This window comes from Lacerta agilis, chromosome 1 (assembly GCF_009819535.1).
Source record: "Lacerta agilis isolate rLacAgi1 chromosome 1, rLacAgi1.pri, whole genome shotgun sequence".
NCBI classification, from domain to species: domain Eukaryota; kingdom Metazoa; phylum Chordata; class Lepidosauria; order Squamata; family Lacertidae; genus Lacerta; species Lacerta agilis.
The window spans coordinates 62,695,232-62,721,999 of record NC_046312.1 but is presented as its reverse complement, the minus strand read 5'-3'; the positions used below and the strand labels follow the sequence as shown (position 1 = coordinate 62,721,999).

At 44.9% G+C, this 26,768-nt stretch overlaps 1 protein-coding gene across 19 annotated transcripts in view; it reads left to right on the top strand.

Annotated features, from left to right (window-relative positions):
• The window catches only part of PAX6 (paired box 6), a 43,572-nt gene extending 18,470 nt beyond the window's left edge, over window positions 1-25,102 (top strand). For 7 of the 19 annotated variants that reach the window (XM_033151416.1, XM_033151407.1, XM_033151435.1 and 4 more), the window contains 10 exons: window positions 3,044-3,174; window positions 4,173-4,214; window positions 4,309-4,524; window positions 5,482-5,647; window positions 15,151-15,309; window positions 16,156-16,238; window positions 17,384-17,534; window positions 17,676-17,791; window positions 23,229-23,379; window positions 24,009-25,102. In XM_033151416.1, coding sequence (XP_033007307.1) covers window positions 3,044-3,174; window positions 4,173-4,214; window positions 4,309-4,524; window positions 5,482-5,647; window positions 15,151-15,309; window positions 16,156-16,238; window positions 17,384-17,534; window positions 17,676-17,791; window positions 23,229-23,379; window positions 24,009-24,094 — 1,301 coding nt within the window. In that variant the 3' untranslated portion in view covers window positions 24,095-25,102. Of the gene's footprint in view, window positions 1-2,283; window positions 2,367-3,043; window positions 3,175-4,172; window positions 4,215-4,308; window positions 4,525-5,481; window positions 5,648-15,150; window positions 15,310-16,155; window positions 16,239-17,383; window positions 17,535-17,675; window positions 17,792-23,228; window positions 23,380-24,008 lie in introns of those variants that run through there. The other 12 variants (XM_033151383.1, XM_033151452.1, XM_033151496.1 and 9 more) reach the window with 12 other exon arrangements.
• The last annotated feature ends 1,666 nt before the right edge of the window (window positions 25,103-26,768 follow it).

Sequence of the window (26,768 nt, the reverse complement as noted above, 5' to 3'; positions counted from 1 at the left end):
CGGACCGTGGCAGCGTGATGGCAAGCTTTTCCGGCGGGAAGGCCTGTATTTATTGTTGCTTCCTTCTCCTGGGATCTCTTAACCGGACGGCTTGCTAAACCATAGCGATGATCAGAAAGAGATGCGGTCAGGGTGGAGTAGGGAGAAAGGCATGGAAGCCGAACTCTCCTCTCTCCTAGCCAGGGCCCTTGGCCTTGAGGCACAGCTCATCCCAAAGTGTTCCTCGGAGGGCCAGAAGATGCCTCGACGCCAGCCCTTGGCGCTCGCTTTTTTTCTCCCCATCCCCTTCTGCCCGTTCATGAGAGGAGCGAGGAGATCCCGTCCGGGTGAAGCCCGGGTTTTGCGCAAAGGTCGCCGCCGGCTCTGCAGGCTTTGTGAGAACAACTCCTGGGCTGGGTGTATGTGGTGCCGGGCCTCCAAATTGACACCATATGCTTTCCTATTAGAAGCCTCGCCCGAGAAAGGCGAGGCGCTTAATCGTTGCCACTGGGCTCGAACTGCCTCCCCTCTCCAGGGAAATTAAGGCATTGATTAAGGCTTAACCTTTTTACGCGCAACTTGGGAGTTTGGCATTCCTCGTTGGCCCGCGCGCAGAGATACATTTCTGGCGGGGCTGCAGGCAAAGGTCCTCTTGTCCACAGCCCCATGCTTGCGCGTGAGTGAAAGAGGAAGAGGGAGATCTTGCTCCGTGGATCCCCAGGCCCCAAGGAAACATCATAGCCACGGGATTGGGAGTCCCATTGGTTTCCGTGAGAGAGAATGAAGCACGTGCTCATCTCTCTGAAACACCCCCCCACCCCTTTGAGAAACAATGGGTCTCTGATAAGGGCTTGCCGAGGCTGGATCGGGTCCCTGAGAGACTGGAGAGGAGAGCAACCCACATTCCACGACAATCCAGAGCAATGGAGAGGGAGGGTGAAGGTAAGGGAGTTGGGTGGGGTGGGGGAGGGGAATGTGTCCAGAACCACCTAACCTAGGAGTGGTGATTGGGAGGATTAAAAGGGGGGCATTTGACGCCCCACCTCCGCGACCCGAGGATGGAAGCTCCCTCCCCTTCTTCACATACTTGGGGGGGGGGAGATGAGCAGGTGCATTCGAGAGGCAGAGAGAGAAAGAGGATCTGTGCCTTGTGCCCCCCCTATTTCTTAAACCGCACACGTTGGTCGGTTCTCTAGTGGCTTTTGCGCTCAAGCCTCTCTCTCTATTTCCCCCGCACCCCTCCCCTCCTCCTTCACCCTCCCTCCCCTCCATCGCTCTCCAAACCGCATGTCACTTCGGATCTATCGAGGAGGCAGCGCGCCCCCTCGGTTGTGTCCGCACTGGCCCCGTGGCTACCTTAAAAAGTCGCTTCCCCTCGAAGGGGAAACGAGTAGAGTTCAATCTCGTCGGAGTGATACCCAAATCCGGACAGAAAGGGTCGTTTTTATCATGCTCCTGTTTGTCGTGACGATGCAATTTTCAAAAGCGGAGCACTGTCATAAAGTGACACGTCTGCCACAAGTGCTCCAACTGATCTTTTCAATTAGCCTTCCATGCATGATCCGGGGCGACTTCCGCCTATTTCCAGAAATTAAGCTCAAACTTGACGTGCAGCTAGTTTTATTTTAAAGACAAATGTCAGAGAGACTCATCATATTTTCCCCCTCTTCTATATTTGGAGCTTATTTATTGCTAAGAAGCCGAGGCTCCTGGAGTCAATTTAGCAGGAGGCTCCAAAGAGAGGAGGAGAGCAGAACAGAGAGAGACACACAGAGAGGGAGAGAGAGAGAGAGCCCAGACCTTCTCCAGGGAGCCTTTTGCCTCCAAAGCCTCAAGCTGCAGGTTGGGGAATTATTTTCGAACCATTTTTTTTTTTTTAAAGAAATCCATTCGCGTTTGCTTTTGGCCAAGTGAGCTGTAGCTAAGAGGATGCTTAGGGACTGTCGCAAAGCTCAGAACAGACCACTCCGGTTTATTTTCCTTTTAAAAAAATAGCAAGAATTCCCTTTCCCCTCGCCTTTTTTTCCAGACGAGGAATTTAGGGTGTGGGGATCTTGGTGGCATTTAAGGGGCTAAGAGAGACGGAGGGCAGGAGGCGCCTGTTTTTGGCTTAGCCAGTTTCTGATCCAGGCAGGTTTTGTGCTTTTTGTGAGTGGGTGGGTGGGCGGGCGAGGTGGACTTTTTGTGGGCAGGCTCCAGGCTGCTTTGGATCCACGCGCTGCTGCGTCTCGAAAGGCATCTTCCACCTCCCGCCGCCCCATGGAAGAGAGAGGGGACGGTTTTTCCTTCACCCCACCCCCAGCCACCCCCTTTCCCCCACAGTCGGCTGTGTGCCCTTCACTCGCTGGCTGGTGCCAAGGCTGCTGAAAGGATGTCTCTGAGTGAAAGTGTGTAACCAAATGTTGCTCTTCTGGGCTTGAGAGGCAGAGCTGGGACCGTGAATGGAGCCTTAGAGAGGAGTCAGCGTCGAGCTTAGAAGGGGGGTGGGGGTGGCGGAGGATGGGGGGGGGAAGGAGACCAGTTCAAAGGGGAGAAAGTCTTTGTGGTGGTGGGATTTTCCTTTGATGATCATATGTGTGTGTATATATTTATATATCTATGAATGACTTTCCTGTATACAACGTGCTTTGCAACTGGTAAAATAGATGGTTGTTGGAGTAACGGTGGCTACTTGGCTGCAGTGCTTTTGCCTAGGGACGTGTGTGCGGCTTGTGTGTGTGTGTGTGTGTGTGTGTGTGTGTACAGTCTTCATACCTGAGATCCACAGCCATAGTCTGGCCCGCTTGTGCCCGCGCTAAATGGGGCTTTTCTCTTTGCAAACTCCAAAGCAGAACCAGAAAAGCGCCTGATTTGGGTTGTTTGGTTGTTGATCTCGCTGTTCCCCGCCGACCCCCCCCCCCATCCCGACCCCTTTCCCCCTCCCCCCCCACTCTCTGTCTCAGCAGCAGCAGCAGCAGCAGCAACCTGACCGGGGAGGAGGGAGCTTGGGCGCCCCAGGTCCTCCTTCTCCAGCTCAGGTAGCCGAGGCTTCCATTGTCCTTGTTTTCCTCCCCCCACCACGCAGGTCACAGCGGCGTCAACCAGCTCGGCGGCGTGTTTGTCAACGGTCGGCCGCTGCCAGATTCAACCCGACAGAAAATCGTGGAACTCGCCCACAGCGGGGCTCGGCCGTGTGACATCTCCAGAATCCTGCAGGTGAAAATGCGCCTCGCCTTCCCAGCTCCAGCAACCCTACGCCAGCCTGGTTTGGGGAAGGAAGGAACAAACCAAACCAAAGCAAAAAACAAAACAAAACAAACAAACAAAAAACCGGGCACAGCCTATCCTGGGAGTGGGTGGGTGAGGGAAGGGTATTATTCTGTAGCTGCAACCTTCCCTCTCCAGCCTATTTGGGGCGGGGGGAGGGGCAGAGAAAAGGATTCTTAAAAATAAATAAATCACCATCGATCAATCTGCTTCTCAAAACCACGGGGATAGAGCTATCTATTTTTTCCTTAAGTCAATGGCTGCTTGACAACCTGATATGCCTTATTTCCATATGTACGCCTGTATTCTATTGGCGAATATTAGTTGGCTGGAGTGACCTGACCGATGCAATGCGCCCGATCCTAAGGACGCTTCTTTGGAAGGCAGAGCCCACCGATTGGTTAAGGGACTTCTTTCCAAGCAAGCGTGTGCAGGTCAGGGGGGTGTTATACTGTCCGCTTCCCCCTCCATGTAACTGAAAGTTTCTGCATGCAAATTTATGTATGTGTATATATAGGCCTATATATGTATGTATATGTGAATAAGCAATAAGCAACGCTGGTTTCTTTTGAAATTGCTGGCTGTCCCTAGAAGCTCCTGAGAAAACGATTTGGCCGGGGATTTGGCTTAGGGATACAGTATCATTCCCGTATTATAATCCACCCACACCTTCCCAAACCTTCCCTCTTCCCGAAATCTGAGTATTTTGGAAACTGAGCTGATGATGTCTATATTAACATTTCTTCCAATATCTGACATTTTTCTCCAGTTTTTCTCCCCCTCCCCCCTTCAAAGTGGGTTTTAAATAAAAAAATTAAAAAAATCTCACCTTTGTAGCATGTAGGGCCACAAATGTAATATTTTTAAAAAGAAAAAGAAAGAAAAAGAAAAGAAAAACCTCTCTAAGTAAGTTCTCATACCATTTAAGGTATATTTTTGTGTTATAGACCCATGCAGATGCAAAAGTCCAAGTGCTGGACAATCAAAACGTAAGCTTGTCATTGTTTAATGCATACTTAAACAATTTTATTTTTGTCTTGAAATTATTAATAATGTGATTTTCTGTCCGCTTCCCTGATGCAGGTGTCGAATGGCTGTGTGAGTAAAATTCTGGGGAGGTATTACGAAACTGGCTCCATCCGACCGCGGGCAATCGGAGGTAGCAAACCGAGAGTAGCGACTCCAGAAGTTGTAAGCAAAATAGCACAGTATAAACGGGAGTGCCCCTCCATCTTTGCTTGGGAGATCCGAGACAGATTACTATCGGAGGGGGTCTGTACCAACGATAATATACCCAGCGTAAGTTCATCAATAAATCCTTTCTCTCTCTCTGACCTAGAACAATAGCAGAAGACCTGTCGCTAACTCCCCCTTCTCTTTGATATTCTAGCACGAAGGAGCCCCTGCCCCCACAATTTCCTCCTCCCTCGCCCTTGGGTAAGGGCAACATTTGGCACGAATAACTTATGGGGTGCCCTTAAATTGCTCAGGACTCATCCTTGGCTTTTGAGCTAACTGGGCTCCGAAAATCAAGGTGGCTTTTGGAGGCTAAATACCCCCCCCCCAGGGTGGTGGAACCAACAGGGAACTCTTCTCGAGCGAATTATGAATGTACAAAGCAGTGCAGTGGGGGATTTATTGCTAAGTTGAAAAACACAGGGCATGTCTGCCTGGGTTGTGTATTTTCTATAAGGTGCAGTTCTCCTGAAGAAGGAGCTCTGCTGAGCACAACCTGCTTAAGTCCTAGTTTTCAGAGGATTGCTGCTCTAAACGCGTTGACTGGCGAGAAAACCCCACGTATTGCAGGGGACACGTCCTGGCTTTCAGGGGCGACCGCAGCCCTCTCATCTCCCGCCTCGCTTGTCCTGCTGAACAAGCGAACCGGCTGCCATTCTCACAGCCCATTTACTACAGAGTAGTCCTGCTGCAGTCAGCAGGGCTGCGCTGGAGCAAAAGGGTCGCGTTGGTTTCCATCTGTGTCCTGTTTGGAAGCGACTCCCATTGAAATCGGTGGGAATGGTTTCTTTGTAAATAAATTTGGGGGCTGGGTTTTCTTTTTCTTTTTCCTTTTTAAAAAAGTCCTCTTACACACACACACTACGCATCCTCTGGGACTGAGAGCAACGTCCCAGTGATTCTAGAGATCTGTGGTTACAGGGTGGTGGTGGTGGAGTTGCTCTTGCTGTTGTCGCCGCTTTGTTTCCAAGGCGGCTCCTCTCCTTGCTACCAGCGCGTTGAATGTCGCTTCCTTTTCAGGTATCTTCGATCAACAGAGTCCTCCGCAACCTGGCTAGCGAAAAGCAACAGATGGGGGCAGATGGAATGTATGACAAGCTAAGGATGCTGAACGGGCAGACCGGGACGTGGGGCACGAGGCCGGGGTGGTACCCGGGGACATCCGTGCCAGGACAGCCAACGCAAGGTAAGCAGAAGAGAGAGAAAGAGCAAGCCTCCTCCTCTTCTCCCTCCTCTCCCTCCCCCCACCCCACCCCACCCTGATCAATCCGATTTCTCTAATGACCCATCAAAGTCCAAAGTGGCAAAGCTCGACACGCTAGTCTGCCTCGTGGCTCCACCTCCGCCGCAATATCTTCTTCTTCTTCTTCTTCTTCTTCTTCTGTATCTGGAGATGGTCAGCGGTGGGGTGGGGTTGGGTGGCTGGGCGTCGTGTGAATGCTCAGGAGGGCGGCAGGTCAGAGAGGCGTTTGAAAGGCAGCAGCTTTATTTTAAACCGGATCTTTTTGGCAGCCCTCAACCCTAGCTTTCCTTTGGACACATATTGGATCGAAAAACGCCCTATAAGCACACGCGCACATGATTAAATGGGCTTTAGTTTACAAACCAGACCAACAACCACGCCACCCTCTCCTTAGAGTCTGAGACGCTCAAGCACTGACGGATTGCGAGGGAAACACCCTTGTATCCGATTGCGCTTTCAGGGTAATTGACAAATTTTGTGACTCTGTGGAGGAAGCACCTAGAAAGATGGAGGAGGAAGCAAGAGAAGCTTCTTCCAGCTCTGGTTAGCTGGTTGGTTTCCATATCGGCGTGTCTTTTCTTTCCTTGCAAGGGGTAGTAGAGGGAATTAGGAAGGTAGGACAAACGTAATAGCCTTTGCGGGAAAAGCAGAGGAGAAGTGTGGTCGGTTGGATTTTCCTCCAGGTTGCGTGTGTGCATGCAGTCACTGAAAAGGTCAAGCTCCAGGCTGGAGCTGGTTTTGGATAGGTTTTCTGTGGCCTGCCTTTCTCCCGATCCAGAGGCGCCTTCACTCCTCAGCTAGACGTGCTCCCACTTGGCCAATGTGGGCCCCTGTTTACGCGGAAGATTAATAGGTGTTTGTTGTAGGGAATGGCGAGAGGTTAATGCGGAGGCTCCGGGGCGGGTTGCGCTCCTTCGCTCCTGGAGATGCTGTAATAATCGCGACGGGTTTGTTTTTGTTTGCCAAGGCGGCCTCTCGGTGGGCCACGAGACCTTTCTCTGGCTCTGGTCAGTCTCTCGGGAGAGGTGTCCCCCCCAACAACCTGATTTTTTCTTTCCATCCCGAAAAGGAGGTTAAGATACGAGAGAAAGAGAGAGAGAGAGAGAAAAGAAAGAAATCAGTAACAATATGCGGAATATCTGGTACAAAGGATGTTTCTGTCACACGCAAGAATTTGTTATGGGAACAATTCTGTCGCTATGTAATTGCTCATTAGAGATCGTTTTGTTTCTCATTAAGGCGACATGAATAAGCGTCTAGTTGAAGGAGACAGCTGTAGAAATGTTCCACAGGAGACCTCTGGACACGATATGGCACCGCTTGCCAATTAGACATGTCAGTTTTAAGAGAAGGGAGCAGTCTAGGAGGGACCCTGGAAAGACAAGAGCTCCGGGCCATCCTATTACCGCCCCAACTCTCAGATCTCCCATTGGGGAGGAAGAATGCCGTGGGTCTGGAAGAGGACGGGGAGCCAGCCTGCTCACTGAGACCCCCACCCCATCCCCACCCGCCGGTTAGCACCTTTGACACTTCAGTCCTAGCTAACCACACTTAGCTGGACTTGAGTTCCACTGATTTCAATGAACCATCCTTTTTCAGAATGGTGCTCTGAGTGGCTGGGCAGGTGCGCCCCTGGGAGGGATGGAAGGGTTAGGGAGACCTGATCCGGCACCCAGGTCTTTAAGACCAGATATTACCGACCTCTTCCAAAGGGAGAGTGGCGTCCATGTGGTGTAAGGAACGGAAAAACAAGCCCACAGCCAAGAAAACCTTTGTGGTACCTTCAAGGCTGTTTATGGTGGCATCAGTTACCCTGGGACTTGTTCTGAGCCACGGAGGCCATGAAACATATTAGTCTTTCAAAGGGCCACCGGACTTTTAGTGGCTTATTCCAGAACTGGACATCGGCCTCTGGGACTCTAAAGCAGCACCCAGGTCTTTCCAATTCATTAGAGCTGCGAAGTTCTGGAGTAAGGAGAGGGACACGCGAAGCGAAGCTAGGAAGGGCCCTTCCGTTGAGGGTGGCGGCGTGAGGAACCTGCGCCTGAGCTTCGCTTCGGGATGTGGACAGAGAGTAGGCAGGGATGGTTGTTGAACGGTGCCTAAATCCAGCTGTTCCCCTGATCTGAGTAACAGCGATATGAAGGAATCGCCTTCCCCTTACCTAAACTGTAAGCTGCATGCCTCTATAGGCCACGTTATATATAACTTAGATTGTCCCAGGCGCAAAGATTCACTCACAGTTCCTGCCGGGCAATGAAAGAATTTGGATCCCAGCCGATTCAAATCAGCCCTGAATGTCAGAAAGGCTAAATCGGCCTTTCTTTTTTTCTGTCTTTTTGTGTGTATAACTCGGACTCATAAAACTAGGAGATTCTCAACACTGGCATCCCGGCTCGTTTTTTTTGCTATGCCGGTCAACGGCCTCCGGCACGATCCACCCTGGATTGAAATTAATAAGGAAGAGAGCCAGGGCAGCCCCAGGCTCGTCGAGGGTCTTGCACATGGAATTTTCCTGGTTGTGTGTTAATTCTGCAATTAAACCCCACGACGTCTAATCTCAGGCCGACAGTGCCACGATCCTGAGCGCATTTTCCCGGAAGAAGATAAAAATGATTTACAAAGTCCCAAGACAGGGTCTAGTTAGCTGCAAAACTCAGCATCCTGGCTGGGAAACAGGATTTCTGCGGATACGGTTTTAAGATTGCCGATGCAAGGATCCGGCCCTCAGGCTAGGGCCCTAAACAGCCCGATGCTAAGAATGGCTCCAATGGAACTTCCATCCCAACCTTTAGTCAACCCGGCTAAATCCATCTAACACTGGCTTCTCCGACTGTTCTAGAATAGCAACCTTAGCCCTTCTAAAATGGATGGGACTTGCTGTCAGGATCAGGGTGAGCACACTGGCGCAGATTAGCTCGCCCTGACTCACAACGTACAAGTCACAACCCCAAATAAGAGGATTATTTAAACAGATCATATAGCCTACAGACCGTGGAAGTGTGTGTGTGTGTGTGTGTGTGTGTGTGTGTGAGAGAGAGAGAGAGAGAGAGAGAGAGAGAGAGAGAGAGGTCGTTGGCAATTAATAGGGTTCCAGATATTTCAGATCTCTTCAGAGAGGGAAGAAGAGAACCTGATCACAAGAAGCTGGGGAATTTGGCTTTATTTGAATGTTATATCGGATATCATACCAAAGCGGATCATTGTCATAAACCAGAGTGTAGGAACTTATGTAGCCCCACCCACCAAGGGTAAACGGGTGTGTGTGGCAGGGGGGCGGGAGTCAAGAAACTCTCTGTCTGGGTGTTGGAAGGTTCAATTTTGATATATCACCCTCAATTTGTTGGGCTCAATATTCCTTCCTCCACACACACCCACACACCCCGGTTGGTGCGCGTGTGTTTGCAGTGAGATAACAGGTTGCTTGAAGTCCGTTGCTGAACCCGCCATGCGCGTATTTAGTTATTTTAAAATCGGGATTCTTTCCTTTCCCAGATGTTGTTGTTGTTGTTTTGAATGGAACTAAGATCTGTCGCATAAATCATTGGGAATCGGACGTGAAGCCCTTTCGGAAAAGACGCGATGTCTTATTCCTCTACAGTTTCCCGAAACAGCAGCCCCCACCCTTATCCTTTAAAATTTAAACCACACCTTCCCCCGCAGAAAAACTGGAGAGATCCTTGGGGTTAAAGATTAACCGGTGCGGGACAGGGCGTAGGTTTGCTCTCTAAATTCCACAGACAGGAGCGCTGGATCCACAGAATTTTGTTTTCGGTTTTTGTGCTGGTTTTTGTGCTGGATTTCAGGAAGTATTTGGCTAGGGCCCGTGGAGGGAGACGAGGGGCAGGATTCAGCCACTGTTAAGCCCTTGTAAATCCCACCGGTTTCAATGGGAGCGCGCGGATCAATCCATCCCATTTACACCAGTGAGATCTGCTGGTAAGAGGTTTACTCAGAAGAAAAGCCCCGTTTTAGACAATGAGTCCAGCTTCCCATTAAACGCCCATGGGACTCCAATCTTAAAAGTGCTTAACTGTGGCTGGTCGTTTCCCCCAGAGCGTATTCAGCTAAACTCCCTAAAGCACATTTACATGGAAGTAAGGCCCACAGGTTTTCTTATTATTATTATTTCAGTCAACGTGTATAGGATCGGGGTGCCAGGGTTTCAAAGACCCCCACTAATCACCATTTGCCATATAGTTAAAACAAATGAATGGGAATAAAGCTTGCGGATGGGGGCATGGTACTATATTCTTGGCCCTGAGTCAACCTCAAAAAATGTGGACGAGGAAAGCGGGGGGGGGGGGAGGAGAGAGAGAGGCGCACTCAAAGCCTTTGCACCACTAAATTAAAATTAATAAAATGCCTCTGTCCTGGAATATTCATGCGGGGGACTCGGGTGCCCCCCCTCGCCGGGCTGCCTCTGTGTTCCTGGATTTTAAGAGTCCATTACTCCAAAAGCATAAGGCAAGGTTAGGTCTCAGAGGGGGACAAATATGGTCTCAATCTGATAAACGCCATGCAGCAGTGAATAAAATAATGGATACATGAGGGCTGACAGAACAAAAAGAGACATCTCTATCCGGGAGAAATTCTCCAGTGATTTAGCGGTTTTAGGGATCACTGAGACACTGTTTCTTATCTCCCCCCCCTCCGCCTCCTCTCGCCCCTCCTTATAAGACTAAAGCCTTCTATAGGATTTAGACACTTTCTCTTTCAACAGATGCTACAATGTTTTGATCCCAGCTCCACAGCTGAAAGGTGCCGCAATCGGTTTGCTATCTTTCTTTCTTTCCCCCCTCTCTGCTAGTTTTCCGCCTCACTGATTAAGACACTAAGAAACTAAGGAATGATTTTATTTCCCAGCGTCTTTTATCCCCCCCCCGTTTTTTCCCCTTTCCTGGAAAACAAATCCTATACCCAGCGTCAGATGGTCTAGCTATAGGATAATAGCGACAGCATATTCACTCGCTTTTTCTTACGGATTAGGTCTAGAAGGTGGAACGGACTATTGAGTTCATTCCTTTATAGGCTTCTTTTTTCAAGTTTCATTTTAAAAGAAAGAAAGATATCTTAATTGTCTGGCATTTCTTTTTCCTTTCCCTAAAAAACAAACACACACGCACACATATATCTGTGTTTCCAAAGCAAAACTTAAAATAGTTTAAACAGACACCGTTTTGAGGGGCAAGGAGGGGGGGAGAGATAGAAAAGGGTCTTAGAATAGCAGAATGAAGACAAGCGAAAAAGTCGCCGTAAGTGCTCCTTAAAGAAAACGAAGAGCTCTTGCTTTCGGGTGCAATCGTCATTCTGTTGAAGTCAATGGGACCCTCCTATTGATGTCCATGGGGCTTTGCCGGTTATTAGAAGCGGAGGTTGACTGGAGAATGGATGAGGAGCGGGTTGAGGTTGCTTCCTTTTTTGTTTTTAAATCCCCCTTAACCTGGAAAAAAAAGAAAAAAGAAAACAAATCCTGCTTTGCAGGAGGAGAGAATTCTCCCTGCTTTTATAGTGGATTGAATCTGTTTCCTTTAGTTTTAACGGCTCCTGCCATTTCTCCAAAACTGCCTTGGCTAAGCGGTGAAAGAGGAACTGAAAAATGACTCCAGGCGGGCCCTTAGGATCCCAAACCGCCTCCCCGGAGAGATCTGGCAAGCAGCTGGGCTGGGGGATCAAGCCTCAAGCCTCAGCAGACGAAAATTTCCTGCGCACCCCTACGGACCCATCCGCACGCACCCTCCAAAGGCGCGCGCCGAAAACGGGCAGATTTGGGCTTTTGCCCACCGCTGGCACCACCTTCGAGGGAGGGCTCAGCAATAAGGAATGGAGTTGGAAAGATCCGAAAGTGTTGTGTGCTTTTCGAGCACTCCTTTTGACCACAACTACAAAGTAGCCAATTCCCATCCCATCCCACCCAAAATGTCCCGAATATACCGAAGGTTGTTCCTTCTGGGTCACTGGGACTTTGTTCCCGCTTGCAGGTTTGGTTTGGTTTGGTTACATACACGCGCTAAGCACAAACCGTTGGAGTTTCTTTATTTCATTTTAACTTTCGTTCATATAAGATATGAATGGGACAAAACGGTTGAAACCCAATCATCTTTTCCAGCCAGGTGGCCAGAAATGCGGTTTGACCGGGGAACTGGTGCACCGCGATCCTGCCAACGGCTGCTCCGAATTAAGTGCCGCTGAGCTGTCTGTTAAAATGAGCTCAGCGCTTCTCTTGCATTGGACAGCCTGATTCCAAAACTGGTTATAAGCTGCAGCGTTTGGATTCCAGGCCATTTTATCCCATGAGTTCAGGTTGCATCGCACCGAAGGAATTATTCCCGACCACGTAGGCATTTTTGACCCTCGGCTAAAGTCCGCGCAGCAAATGCGCCTCCTGATTGGATCTCGCGCGCATAATGCGCAGTCGTTTCAGAGCAGGGAATTCATCTTGGGCTGAAGTACCCGATGCAAATCCTGCTGAACCCAAGCACTCTCCCCCGAAGTGCTTTGAATTACAAATAAGCACATTGGCTTCAGTTTTGAACGGTACACAATTCCCCGCCCTTTAAATCCAGGAAAGGATTGGGGCCCCTGTCAATTTCACACGTGCATCATTGACTAAGGCAACCCGTGTTTGCCTGTGTTGCGCTCAAGTATCTCCTCAAATACCTCAACCTGCGTGGAAGGTGTATCCTAGGACTCAGATTCCATCAGCCTTGCTGAGAAAACGCAGAAGTAATTAGGGCTGAAGATCTGAGTGGGCTGCCTTTCTTCAACACGGAGGACTCTTGGAAGAGGCTCCTAGCAGTGCCGTTAACTTAAAAAGCCAGCCACCAACTCTAGTTAGTAAATAAAAACAGGGCCCTTGTCCTGGACTCTCCTCTGCTTGTTGAAGCTTCTCTAATCTTAGCTAAGTAGTTCTCTCCTCTAACCCCACCTCTTTCCCCCCTTCCTGGTGTTGAGTAAACAGGCTCAGTGTATGGAACTGGCCTATTCACCAGTTTAGGGGTGTTCTTTCTTTCTTCCTCAGCCCCTATAGAAAGTTTTTTAAAAATCCTAAATAGCATTGAGTAGCCCAGCCCAGGGGACAGTGATTAATGATAGTAGTGCCTAAAGGTTAACATACTTCACTGAAAAGTCTGTTGACTGGGATCCTTGTGATACAATGTGGGCCGCTGCACGCCTCAAGAGAATCCTTTTGTTGGGCCTGCCTGATTGTGTCCTCAAAATTCTGCCCACGAAAGTTTGCCAACCCTCCTCCTTGCCCCAAGAGTTTAATAGTTTCCCTTACTCTGCGGGCATTGTGTCCTGGTGAAAAGCAGCCCCCTCGCTATTCAAGTGTTGGTGGTCATCTCAATAGATCTCCAAACGCCCATATGGTGACCACTGGAGATGAATCCAACTGTTTAATTGGGGGAGAAAGTTGGGGTTTTAAAACATTTCAAAGTGTTTGAAAAGATCCCTACCAGATCCTGTCACAATTCTCTTGAGGCTTTGAAGGCTGGGCCCCATTGTGAGCCGATTATAAACGATATTACTTTAAAGTTGATTTCCCACAAATATATATATATATTTTGCAGGCTTAGGAGAGAGAGAAAACTGCTGGTTGATTTTTTTTTGGTAGCATAACTTTTCTCCCTCTCTTCCTTCCAAGTCCAGAGTGTTAGAATCAAAAGAATCCCTTCTTCTATTTTTCATTTAGCAACATCAAAACGCTCCAAATTATTCTCTGAAAGGAAAGGGAGAGTTAATTTACTGACAACTTCTCCTTTGCCTCTACAGAAATGTCCATTCCTTTTGTAAAGCACCCTTCTCTCTCCCCCCTCCTTTCCCTTTTCCCTCAGTGTCTGCAGACACTTTGAAAGACAGCTAGACCACGAGCATATCTTTACCTCCAGCAGCAATGTGAAAACAATAAAACTTTCTCTTGTTTAATGATAGAAATTACATTAAAAGTGTTGGAAATGCCCTAATTAAAAATGTACCACTTAAATGATATGCCAGGCGCTCAGCTGCAGAATAGCATATTTAGCTACTTAGCGAACTCGCTACTATTTCTTTTTAAAATTACATGTTAAAATTTTTAAAGAAATCTTACTTTTCTCTGGTGCAACACATTACAAAGAATGGACAGTCCTTTTATCTAAATATAAAATTCCATTTTCAGCAATTATAGCCTGTTCTTGGTGATGATATAATTACAGCTGTGCTCTGTAATAGGTGTCAAGGCAATGCACACTCATACAATAGTTGAATAAAACTGCAGAACAATGCAGGCACTTCTAAATTCACAACCTTTAAAATGAAATTGACTGTGCAGAATTCAAATCAAAACTAGATAAATATTTTTTTAAAAAGATTACAAGCTTGGTTTGGTTTCTTAATAGCATTTTCTGCAAACCTATCAACATCTAATTGATTAGATAGGAATTACTGATTATAGATAATCTGAAATACTGAACATCACTATTTTAAGTGCAGCAATAGGTAAATAAATTCCATACAGAGAGGATCTTTTGCAGGGCATTTTCAAAAAGTTACAACCATCTCCACTTGAAATAATTTTATTGGATTGTTGTATTTGTATGGAAGGGAGAAGTGATGTCTTATATTAATAGAATTAAAATGTATTATTAATCTTTAGTTCATACAGTGGGAATATGTTGTTGTTTATATAAACTGAATCTTCTTTATTTGAACATGATATATGTTCCCCATTGTTACATACTAATTTGTGTTTTGTTCCATATTCCTTTGAACTCCTCTGTATTGCAAGTGGGAGGGGGATGACCTTTTTCTTCAGCCACTATCCCACCCAAGATTTCAAGACTGATAAACCTTTTAAATAAGGCACTGCTTGTCCTTATATCACCAGTCCCACAGTAGTCAATGTACTTTAGTATGGACCAAGGGCTTAAGCCTCACACTCTAGTCCACAAACCATTTAAAATAGAGTACCGGGGCTTCTGATCCCCAATTCCTATTACACCAATCTCAGTCTGAAACTCCACAAGTGTTGCCCTGCACACTCAGAGCCTGGAAGTGCAGATTCCCCTCTGCCTTTTGTCTAGATGCCCACTTTGTGCACATCCTTTGGGTATAACAGCTCCATGTCCCACAGCAGAAGTTGGATCAAACTAATTATTCACAAGGAAGTTTCATGTAACTTCAGTGAGATACATGTACTGCAGAACTATCAGGTGGCAGCACATTTTGGGTCTGGGCATCCGTTGACCTCAAATATGTTTGGTTTAACTGAGAAACAACTTGACCAATAAGAGGCATCTCATACAATACAATTTATCACAAGGCCTCATCTCACCCCCAAGTAAGCTGATGGATGGTTGTAACTTGGGCAAGGTTAAGATATATCCTTGGTCACGGCTGACTTTTTGTGCTAGAACATAGTGGTCCAGCTTGGTCTTTCTCAGGATGGCCTCCTCATTCTGTTGCAGATGGTTGTCCGCAACAAGAAGGAGGGGGAGAAAACACCAACTCCATCAGTTCCAATGGAGAAGATTCAGACGAGGCCCAGATGAGGCTTCAGCTGAAAAGGAAGCTGCAAAGAAATCGGACCTCCTTCACCCAAGAACAAATCGAAGCGCTTGAGAAAGGTATGTTGCATGTGTGTGAGTCAAAACTATGGAAGGGCTTCACACCCTCTGCTCTCTCCTGGGCCACCCTGACAAGTTCCAAAGAAATTCTTCGATGGACATTGATGAGGAACTCACATGGTTTTCTTACCAAAGGCATCTCTTAAATGCTTGGAGGTGACATGATAAGGACAGCATTCTAAACTGACAATCCACCTGCTCCACAGTGCCGCAGTGTGGGCAGTGGATATTGGCTGAGTCATGGTGATGAGACTTCCAACTGCAGCCAGCCTCGCCCTTCTCTCAGGTTACATTATATGCTTGAAGGGGTGCTTTCAGGACACTGAGGCTGCAGTTCCTGTCCTGGCATCACCAGTTGCCCCAGAGGACAGTTGTCCTTCTGCTTCTTTTGATGCACCTCCGATTCCAGGCCCAGGTTTCAAATGCTTTGCTTGAAATCCGATTAGATGATCACGTATTAACTTACTCGTGTTCAAATGTTAGCACAGGAAAAGGACGCCCTCATTTTTAATGCATTGGCTGCTCTAAATACATCCAAACACAGAGGAACTCTGGTCAATTCCTTCTTACCAATCTACTCCTATAATTGCATAGTCTGGTATTAGTCACATTTATCTAGCTGGGTGAGAGAATGTGTGTGTGTGTGTGTGTGAACATTGAACAATGACATCTCCCTCTTCTTAAAGAAAAGGAATAAAAATCATAGGAGCACTTTGGTGGAAATATTCCTCATAAAAGATTGAAAGCATAAAGTGCACTTAAACATAGACAGCTGAAAGCAGGAAGAGGCCGTCCTTTCTGAGATCTGTTTTTAAAACTAACTCCGCCACATTTCCTTTCTACCAGAATTCGAGAGAACTCACTATCCTGATGTGTTTGCCAGAGAGAGACTAGCTGCCAAAATAGACTTGCCTGAAGCAAGAATACAGGTACTTAAGTGACTATGTAATTTTTTCTTTCCTCCCCTCCCCTCCCATCACCCTGTAAAGGGGGACACTGATGTTTGCAGGGGAAAATACGTAGTCTCCAACAAAGCTGCCCATCTGCAGCCTGATAGGAACATATGAAGCTGTCTTATCCCGAGTCAGCCCATTGGTCTATCTGGCTCAGTGTTGTGCACAAAGCAGCCCTCTGTCAGGCAAGGGCCTCTCCAATCCCTCCCTGGAGATGCCAGAGATTGAACCTGGGACCTTCTGCATTCCAAGCTAGATGCTCTCCTACTGGGCTACAGCCCTTCCCATGCATGAGGACAGGAAAGCCCCAAGCAGTGCTTGTTGTTCCATCTGGATCTTGCCTAGATAGCTATATATGTGCAGGCATGGGCACAAGGGAGGGGCAGCTGCCCCCCAATCAATAAAAATAAAAAATACTTAGCAAACTGAGGTTCTGCCCACCCCAACAAAGGCCTTCCTCCTTAAAAAAAACACCATGCATGCAGGTGTGTAGTAGATGTGCATCCATTCTGCCCTGTGAGAAGCCAGTCACACATGCAGATGACTATAGATCAGTGGTTCCATGTTTATCCCCAGTCATTTTGTTAAATAGATAATAAAGGTAAAGGGACCCCTGACCATTAGGTCCAGTCGTGTCCGACTCTGGGGTTGCGATGCTCATCTCGCTTTACTGGCCAAGGGAGCCGGTGTACAGCTTCCAGGTCATGTGGCCAGCATGACAAAGCCGCTTTCTGGTGAACCAGAGCAGTGCACGGAAACGCCGTTTACCTTCCCGCTGGAGCAGTACCTATTTATCTACTTGCACTTTGACATGCTTTCGAACTGCTAGGTGGGCAGGAGCTGGGACTGAGCAACGGGAGCTCACCCCGTTGCAGAGATTCGAACTGCCAACCTTCTGATCAGGAAGCCCTAGGCTCTGTGGTTTAACCCACAGCACCACCCACGTCCCTTAAAATAGATAATAGATAGATACGAAAAAAGGTTGCAGCGAGGCTTTGTCTTTATAGAGGCTTCCTATGAGTAGCTCTAGAGAAGTAGCTGGGTCATCTGCTCTGAATGATGCATGATAGGACACGGCCCTCTTTTCACAGTGCTAACTAAAAGGCTCTTGCGTTTTGCAGGTGTGGTTTTCCAACAGGAGGGCAAAATGGAGACGGGAAGAGAAGCTAAGGAATCAGAGAAGACAAGCCAGCAACACCCCCAGCCACATTCCTATCAGCAGTAGTTTTAGCACAAGTGTCTACCAACCAATCCCGCAACCCACAACACCTGGTAATGTGCTTTTAGAAATGTATTGATCAGTCAGTCACCCATTTGGGGCAATAGAACAGAACGCTCTGTACAGTAATACAGTCATCTGATTGAAGCATAAACTAATACGTCCATCCTGTCTATCTATCTATTCTATTATAGTTTCCTCTTTCACATCAGGTTCAATGCTGGGCAGAACAGACACCGCGCTAACAAACACATACAGTGCTTTGCCACCCATGCCTAGCTTCACAATGGCTAACAACCTGCCTATGCAAGTAAGTATAATCCACTAATATGCTCTCTTTCTTTCTTTCTTTCTCCCCCACTTTCTCGTTCTCTCCCTGAGCTGGGCAGAGCATTGCCCATTGGATGGCTGGGGTGGAGAATGCCAATTCCAAGCCAAAAGAGGAGGTTGTCAAAGGTCAAGGGGATTTCTGTTATCACACCATTATGAAGTCTTTAAATCTGTGAAGTCAATATGGAACCTCCTTGAGGGTGATTAGCCTAATGGAGGTACTTGAGCCACTCATCAAGATTTCTTCCTTGGGCTAATAATTAACGTGGAGTAGCTCTCAGGGCATGGCTCTATGCTAGTGGTCTACAGTGCCGGCCAGAAGTTCCACTTTATCCACAAACAGGCATCGGGATATCATTTTTGCCAAGTTTTAACCACCTTGATTCAATTAATCAGAGTAAAGTGCTCTTGAGTGTGAAACCCTTGAAGGACCAAGGCAGCAGCCTCCAAACTGGCTACTCCAAAGCAGGGGTCACTGGCGGAGGAAGAGAAGTGCGGGGGGGGAGTGCACCGCCCCCAGCAGCGTAATCCCGGTGGAGTGCCACGCGCTGGGTGCCACGGCCCCACAGGTGGTGCGCCACACCCCCTCAGGACTCATGACACGCCCCTGCGGGCAGCGCGCCCCTCCCCCAGGACGCGCACCAACCCTGCCCCCCTGGTGCCAGAGCATGAAGTTCCGCCACTGGCAGGGGGGCCAACTTGAATAAAATATGGGGGTGGGGACAAGTAAGCCCTGCCCTGCATAATCAACCACAAGACTTGGAGAACAGACACCGTTTGAATGGCACTGCCCATCAACTTTCAGGGGGCCCGGCCCCCTCAAATATTTTATTGGGAGGGGTGAAGGGACCTCGGCCCCTAGGAGTTTGCTTCTATGTTGCATAGTTTTCTCCTTTTTATTTCAATCAGGTCATTCCTGAGTAAAACATCAATAGTTTAATCTGGTCATTCTTAGCTTTCACAGGGATGCTTAAATTCAGTGATTTCTTATGTTTGCCACTCCCTTCCTTTTGTATGGGCAAGAGTATCCTGTAGAAGCCACTGAATTGTTGTTGTGGATAGCAGTTGTGTGAGTTAGGTAGCTTCAGAAGAAATTATGGCTTGCTCTCTCTCCCTCCCCCACCTCTCACCTCCAGATGGTAACGTGCGTTATTTCAACGTGTGGTAAGCCAGCCCTATGGCATTTTTGGTGGGTCCTCCTCCTGCTCATTTTGATGACTGGGGCCCTGCACTTTCTCCCCAAAGCTATACCTTGACAGCACCACTGGTGGATAGTGTTTAGATGTGGTTCAAAATCCTATTCAGCATGAAGCTCACAGGGTGGCCTTGGGCAAATCACTATCCCAGGGACCTTTGTGAGAATAAACCAAGGGGAAACTTTAATGCTTGGGAATGAAGGCCAGAATAAGTAAATAAAAGGAATGACTAATAATTTTTTAGCACTGTTCCTTTGGTACTGCCATATGCAATTAATTTTTTTAAAGTCCTGTATTAGTGTGACATGGGGATTTCCAAACCCAATTTACAATATCTAAACTGAATTGAACATTGGGCAAGATGGCAGGAAGTTGCTGGCTAAGTGCCATTGCTCTGAGTTTCTTCAGAGTGATCTCCACACTGCTGAGCATCATAATCTTGCCCCCATATGTGGCATTGGGAGTCTTAGCATTAACCATATCCATAGCTAACTTTTTGCTGTGTGGAAGCAGGGCTGGAACCTGCTTCTAAATCACAACAGTAGTGTTCAAGGAGAGTTTAGACACCCTCTAATGCCCACTAACCTCATTTATTAACTCACTATTAGAGTCCTCCACATTTTTAAAAGAAGACTTGCTTTTGACTACAGCATGATTCTAAATCGTGTCCATGATCATCAATGTACATTGGCCACTGAGATATCAGGTTACTGAACTAGATGGGCCATTGGTCTGATCCAGAACACTCTTCTTATGTTTTACTGTAGAAAAATGTGACAGTGGTTAATTTAATTTGTAATTGATTAACATTAATTAAAAGAATGGGGCCATACCTAGGATCTCTTATGAACTCAATTTAATAGGCAATGAGTCAAATAAAGGCAAATTTGTCAATATTCTTGGGTATTTTACTCCTGGTAAATATACAAGTTGCATAATACTCTGATTTCAAAGAGGCAAAGTTCCCAGAGCAATAGGGAAATTATAGCCAAAGGGTGCATTAGGAACATCCAGGTAATTAATGGGAGTTTGCCTATTGGGGTATACAACTGGTACCCTGATCTTGCATACTTTACAAGGCAATCAATAGACCTAAATGCCACCTAAAAGATACAGTCTTGTGCAAAATGAAACATGCATTAAATCTATATTGAATCATGGTGGCTAGTCCTAATCCACTTAGAGTTGCTCATGCTTAAGCCCCATGGCATTTCAGTCAGTTGTGATCAGTTGTCTCACTTTGTTTGAGAATTCTTTACATGAGGCTGATGCATTGTGTATATATTTTGTGGATCTCTTTGAATATGCATGCTATATCATAAGAAAAATGTTATACATTGATTGATTTTCATAGAACAAAAGTGCAGCAAACTTTTTTCTGAATGAAGGCTAATATCTTTATACTTGGGGTATATGACTAGTTTTTTCGGTAGGGCACATGTGATTTCAACTGAATCAGGGCTTCTAAAGTGACTGGTTTGTTCAAGAAAAGGCACTCTGATCCAGCAGATATTTTTTTGTGAATGGAAGGCGGGGCATTGTGATATCCCCCTTTTCTCCGATTTTCCCTAAAATGGTTGAGTACCCTCATGGAAGATAGTGCTGGGGACTGCGGAAGAAAAGGGGAATTTGCAAAAACCATCTCCCCCTTCTTTCCATTCACGGAAGCCTCTACTGGATGAAAGAGCCTTCCATGAATAGGAGGGCAGCATACAACCCATTGATCTAAAAGTTGTAGAATGAGCCAACATAAAAGGACTGTTGCAATGGAACATGATAGTTAGGTACACAATAACTGGGAAGAGCTTTCCAAACCTGGAATGTGATCATCTGGACTGGAAAAGAGAAATAAAGGACTTGATAAAATTGTGAAAAATATGTGTAGTGAGTTAATTGGCGCTCGTGGATTTGAATTCATAAAGCAAAAGTTTCAGAATCTGTTTAAGAAAAAAAATGTACCCAACCAGAGAAACTCATTAGTATAGCATTGGTGAGGAGAAAAGGCTTATTAAAATGCTAGCAGGATTACACCTTGGCTGATGAGACACTGTGGCTATTGGCACCCTAGAAATACCCAAGGGGGAGAGGAGGATGTGAACAGCACCTGCAGTTCTAAATAGCTGTGTTAAAGTGAACAGAGCTGCCAACCCTCATGCTTGTAAGCAGGTGGATAACTAGCTGGCTGAGGGGGGGGGATACAATGCTAGGGTCCCCAATCATTATTGTGAACATGCAATGGAGCCCATAGGAAGATACAGAAGCTATAGGTTTCCCATGGCTTTTCATGAAGCATTGACTGTTACAGCTATTTCAGACTGGAGCTTGGAGAAATCAGATCATGGTAGAATTGGCCATAATGGAATAGGTTGCTATGTTCTTTATGATCCCCACCCCCACAATCAATCAAATACAAATACATTTGCAGTAAATACAGTATGTATATATGGCATGCCTCTTGAATTTAGAACTGAAGCTAGAATATTAATGCATAGTCATGAGTAAATGCTGGAAAGGGGTTTATGTTGGCTATTTAATTGGCATGTGCATCTGAATTGCATTTTGGACCAGAGTTGCATTTTGGGTTCGGAACTCTTTGTTAATTGAACCCAGGATTATTGGAAGTGGGAATCTGAGCATGCCTGATAAGAGTTCTAAAGTAATCCAAAGATAATATATGAAAGATAAATTCTGGATAAAAGTTAAATACAGAATGTTTCAGAATACAGTCCTTTAAGAACCTGACAGTTGTTGTGCAAGCAAAACAATATTCCTAAAATAAAAGCAATTGTTATTTCTGTTGTATGTGGATTGCTGAGGAAGAAGCAGCACTTTTACACAGATAGCCAGAGTGCAACTGTAACCTAATATCCACAAAAATGTAACAGCAGTACTTTCAAAGGAAAGACAGTTAAGAGAGATTAGAAAGTAAAATATCCAAATCACAGGGAATAGTAATGGGAATTAGGAACCTAATTACTTTTAGCAGCCCCTCCCTCCCAAAAAATAACTCAGTCCAAATGACAGTCAGTTTGGGGATAAATACAGGTATAAATTAGTGGATTGTATATTATTAAGGTTACCAATGGGCCTGCTGTATTATATCTGCTTCTATACCCATGCCATTCTGAATAAACATAGGTAAACAGCTAGAAAACTAGGCCAATCCATAACCCAACTAAGATAAAATATTTAGATTTAAGTTGCTATTCCTCATAGGATTTTAACTGGTTTGTCACCTTGAAGTCTGATCCAGAAATTGGACCGGGATGTAAGAACTAAACCATTACATTGCCAAAAACTGAGAGTGATGTCAGTTCTTATAAGCAATATTTGTCTTCAGTGTTGTGGTTTTCATACACACTCTAATTTATATTCTGCACCAGTGATTCCCAAATGGTAGACCAACTTGTAGGAAGCTTGTGGACAAAACCCAGAGAGAAAATGTTTTTGTTTTGTTGTTCACTGTAAGCCTTATAGATTGGTAAGCTGATCCGATTTCCTGCTACAAACAAGAAGATAGAAGATTCCTACTGAATTTGAGAAAATCATTAGGATTGGCACTTCTGAGAGATGCCTTTTTTCTCAGTGCCGTTAACATGCATTCCAATATAAACAAAAACATAGCCCAATTCACAGTTAATGCTTCTGAGCAAGGACGCGCCACTCTCAGCTCCCCAACCCAGTGACAGATCTGAAAGTGCTCAAATCTGGGGAAGTGAATTGGGTGTGAGACTTACAGTGCTCAAATAAAGTAGCCCCTATTTGAATATAATAAGTAAGACTTAAAAGTGGAAGGACCTGCTTTCTGCATGCCATGGAATGTAGATGGGGAATCATCTGCCCTCTTTCAGGGGCGGGAACCATGAAGACTGAGTACTCTGTGGAACAAGGCACTAAATATGAATAAAAAAATTCCTTCCAGTAGCACCTTAGAGACCAACTATGTTTGTTATTGGTATGAGCTTTCGTGTGCACACAAAAGCTCATACCAATGCACACAAAATCTCATACCAATAACAAACTTAGTCTCTAAGGTGCTACTGGAAGGAATTTTTTTATTTTTTATTTTGTTTCAACTACGGCAGACCAACATGGCTACCTACCTGTAACTAAATATGAATGTTTAACTTCTTTATGTGTAGATTCTATCTACTGTCCCTAAAAGGAAACAATGGCTATATGATGCTGCTGAAATTCACAAGCATTGCTTTGTTCTTTCAGCCCCCGGTACCCAGCCAGACTTCCTCTTACTCTTGCATGCTGCCCACAAGTCCGTCAGTAAATGGGAGGAGTTATGATACATATACCCCTCCTCACATGCAGACACATATGAACAGCCAGCCAATGGGCGCCTCTGGCGCAACTTCAACAGGTAAGCAGCCCTTTGTTTCTTTGTCAAAAGTATTTTTTTTTAAAATAAGAATTTATTGGATTTTCAAAAATTGTCAAAAGTAATTTAAAGGAGCTGTTTCTCCTGCCAGTCTGATCTCAACAATTTATTCAGAGTTATTGCTAATTTTCTATCCAAATTCATTGTTAGTTACCTGTTAAAAACTCAGTCCTAGTAGCAGTTGCTTAAACATAGTGACTTGACTTTGTGTATAAATTAGGGAAGCCATTCCTGACTTGTTTTGGGGGGCTGCACTTGAAGGAAGGAAGGAATGATTAACAGAACATTGTTTTGTTTCTTCCTTCCAGTTTATATCTTCCCCCCTCTCAGCACTTCTAGATAAAGTTGGAACATAAAAATACAATACTACATCCCATTACAATTTGAAAATGTTAGAGCAGACTGACTGGACATTTAACTGTGGGGCCAAAAAGTATTTTCTAATATGCTTGCAGATGGCTAGGTCAACTGATTTCCTAAAATTAGGAAATGATCAAACAGGGAAAGATATTATTGATTTCTTTAACAGAGCTCTGGAAGCTTTAGAAGAAAGTCCCCTTTTAATAGGGGCTGCAGAGAAGCTGAATATATGTGTGTTTGTTTCTTTTAAGGTCTTATTTCCCCTGGAGTGTCAGTTCCTGTTCAAGTTCCCGGCAGTGAACCTGATATGTCTCAATATTGGCCAAGATTACAGTAAACCATGTGTTGATTTTGTAAATGGCTCTATGGACAACAGTTGGAGGTTTGGCTGTGTTTTCTAAAAGAAGAACGGCTTTCAGAGTACGTCTGTACTGCAACTGTGCCCTACGACATAACACATGGAGAAAGACTTTAACATGGACCTTTGTATACATGAAGGCATTATATCAGTTGGAACAAATCTTCATTTTGGTATCCAAACTTTTATTCATTTTGATGTATTATTTGTAAATGGGCATTTGTATGTTATAATGAAAAAAGAACAATGTAGACTGAATGGATGTTTGCTTTTGTGTTGGTCATGAAGTTGTGTTTTTTATTTTATTTTTAAAAAAGGAAGCCATGATCAACAAGCTTTGCCACGAATTAAGAGTTTTATCAAGCTATATCGAATACTTCTACCAATCTGTTCATAGATTTCAGACTGATGCTCCAAGTTTGTATCATTCCATTGCATATAATTCAACCTGGAACAATACGGCATTAGATTTCTGTAAGAAAAATATCTGTTGGGATTTCCAAAGGTTATTAACAGATGATGCTTATGTGCAAACGAAGGATCAAGAGAGAACTTCAAAGAAGAAAAGTTTGATAGGGAAAGGATAGATTGTGTCTTCGATATAATCCAATTTGTTTTATGTCAAAATGTAAGTATTTGTCTTCCCTAGAAATCTCCCAGAATGATTTCTATAATAAAGTTAATTTCATTTATATTTGACAAGAATATTCTATAGATGTTTTATACACATTTTCATGCATCAAACGTTTCTTTTTTGATCAGCAAAAGTTAATTGTTCTTAGCTGAAGTTGTACTACTGTTCACAGTCCAATCATTTTTGTGCATCTAGAATTCATTCCTAATCAATTAAAAGTGCTTGCAAGAGTTTTAAACTTAAGTGTTTTGAAGTTGTTCACAACGACATATCAAAATTAACCATTGTTGATTGTAAAAACCATGCCAAAGCCTTTGTATTTCCTTTATTATACTATTTTCTTTTTAACCTTATAGTGTGGTGTGGCCAATTTTTTTTCCTTGTTAGGTTTTAATATATAGATATATATATATATTTATACAGACAAGTCTTATTTTGACATTATTTTCTGTTTTTAAATATTGGAGGTCCTCAAAAAATCACTTTTATATATTCTATAGCTTGGTTTGGCTACTTAACTGAAAAGTTAACAGATTGCTGGAACACCAGAGCTGTATATGGAAGTCTCTCTATAATAGCTATAAAAAGGAAACTTTTTTCCTGTTGCACAGAAGTGTATGCAAGGAAAGAGTTGTTTAATAGGGAGAAATCTAGCTAACTTTTAAGGAAGGCCTGCATGTTGAATTATGCTGCATAAATGTGTATTTATAGAAAGGGTTAACATTTTCTACTTACTTCAGTGCAGCAGCAGTCCTAAAGCAATCGGTCTTCAAATAAATCCAGGTTAAATCAAATGGGATTAATCTGGACTATTTGGTTGCAAGTCTGCAGCCTCAGACTTTTTCCTTTTAAATGTTCAAACTGGTGCATTATAACAAAAGCAAAGCCCTCTGAGGAAACGATCTCTCTATGTGCCTTCTCAAAGCACATTCTTAGTGTAATTTCCCAATGAACTTCTAACCTGGCTAATATTTCAATGCACTTTGCATGAGTCTGGGCGAGGGTAGAGAGGTGCATGTCAAGAAATAAAGAGAGAAGGAAAACAAACAGGCAACAACAATGCAAACTGTGACTGGCTAGTGAAAGCCGAAGGACTTTAGTCATTGGCAGCTACATATAAACATTCCCACATCTATGGAGGAGGTTCATTGTGGTCCAGCTGTTACTTGCAATGTTGCAAGGAAAAACAGATCTGATGATGTATGAAAGCACAGGGAACTTGGAATCAAAGAGAAAGCACCACAAGCTGTACTCACAAAAGACAGAGAATAACATTTCTCTTCTGTTCAGTGTGCCATAACATAATCAAATACTACTTTTCTATAAGTTGGAGGCACTGTGGCTCTTTTGAGACAATTTGCTGATGCCATAAAAGCACCCAGATGCATAATTTTCTTTCGTGACAAATGCAGGAATGCATAACCTATAATAATATGGCTTTAATTAACACACACACACACACACACACACACACACACACACACACACACAGTTTAAAATGAGCATGGTGGCTTTTCTGAAATAGAAATATCTATAATAGTGTGGAAAACCCAACCTAGGAATCGTAACTAATAGAGATGTTTTGCATAAAAGTCTGCTACATTTCTGCTGATCATTTTTAATGTTTTTTTAGAGAGTGAGAAAGAGAGACAGTGCACATTTTATGCGTAAAATAATATGGCATGCATGTAATTGCAGGCATCAGGAAAATCAGTCCTATACAAGCAGCTCAGTTAACTGCAGAAGGTTAGAGGAGAATTCTGCTTTATTTGATTCTTCATAACACAATATAATCTGTCCTGAGGATCAGCCATCTTCTAAGGAATTCCCTTCCTTATACATGACTGAGACTGTGCAAATCTTAACGTATCAGATAGGCATGAATATGACCCCTCGCCCACTTATCCAAATCAGGCAGCTATACCCTTTTCAACCTAAGTAATATTTTGATCAATTTTTAAAATACTTTTTTACTCCCCCTCGTTTGCAGCAACATAAGAGCCAAATCATGTCCTAGGG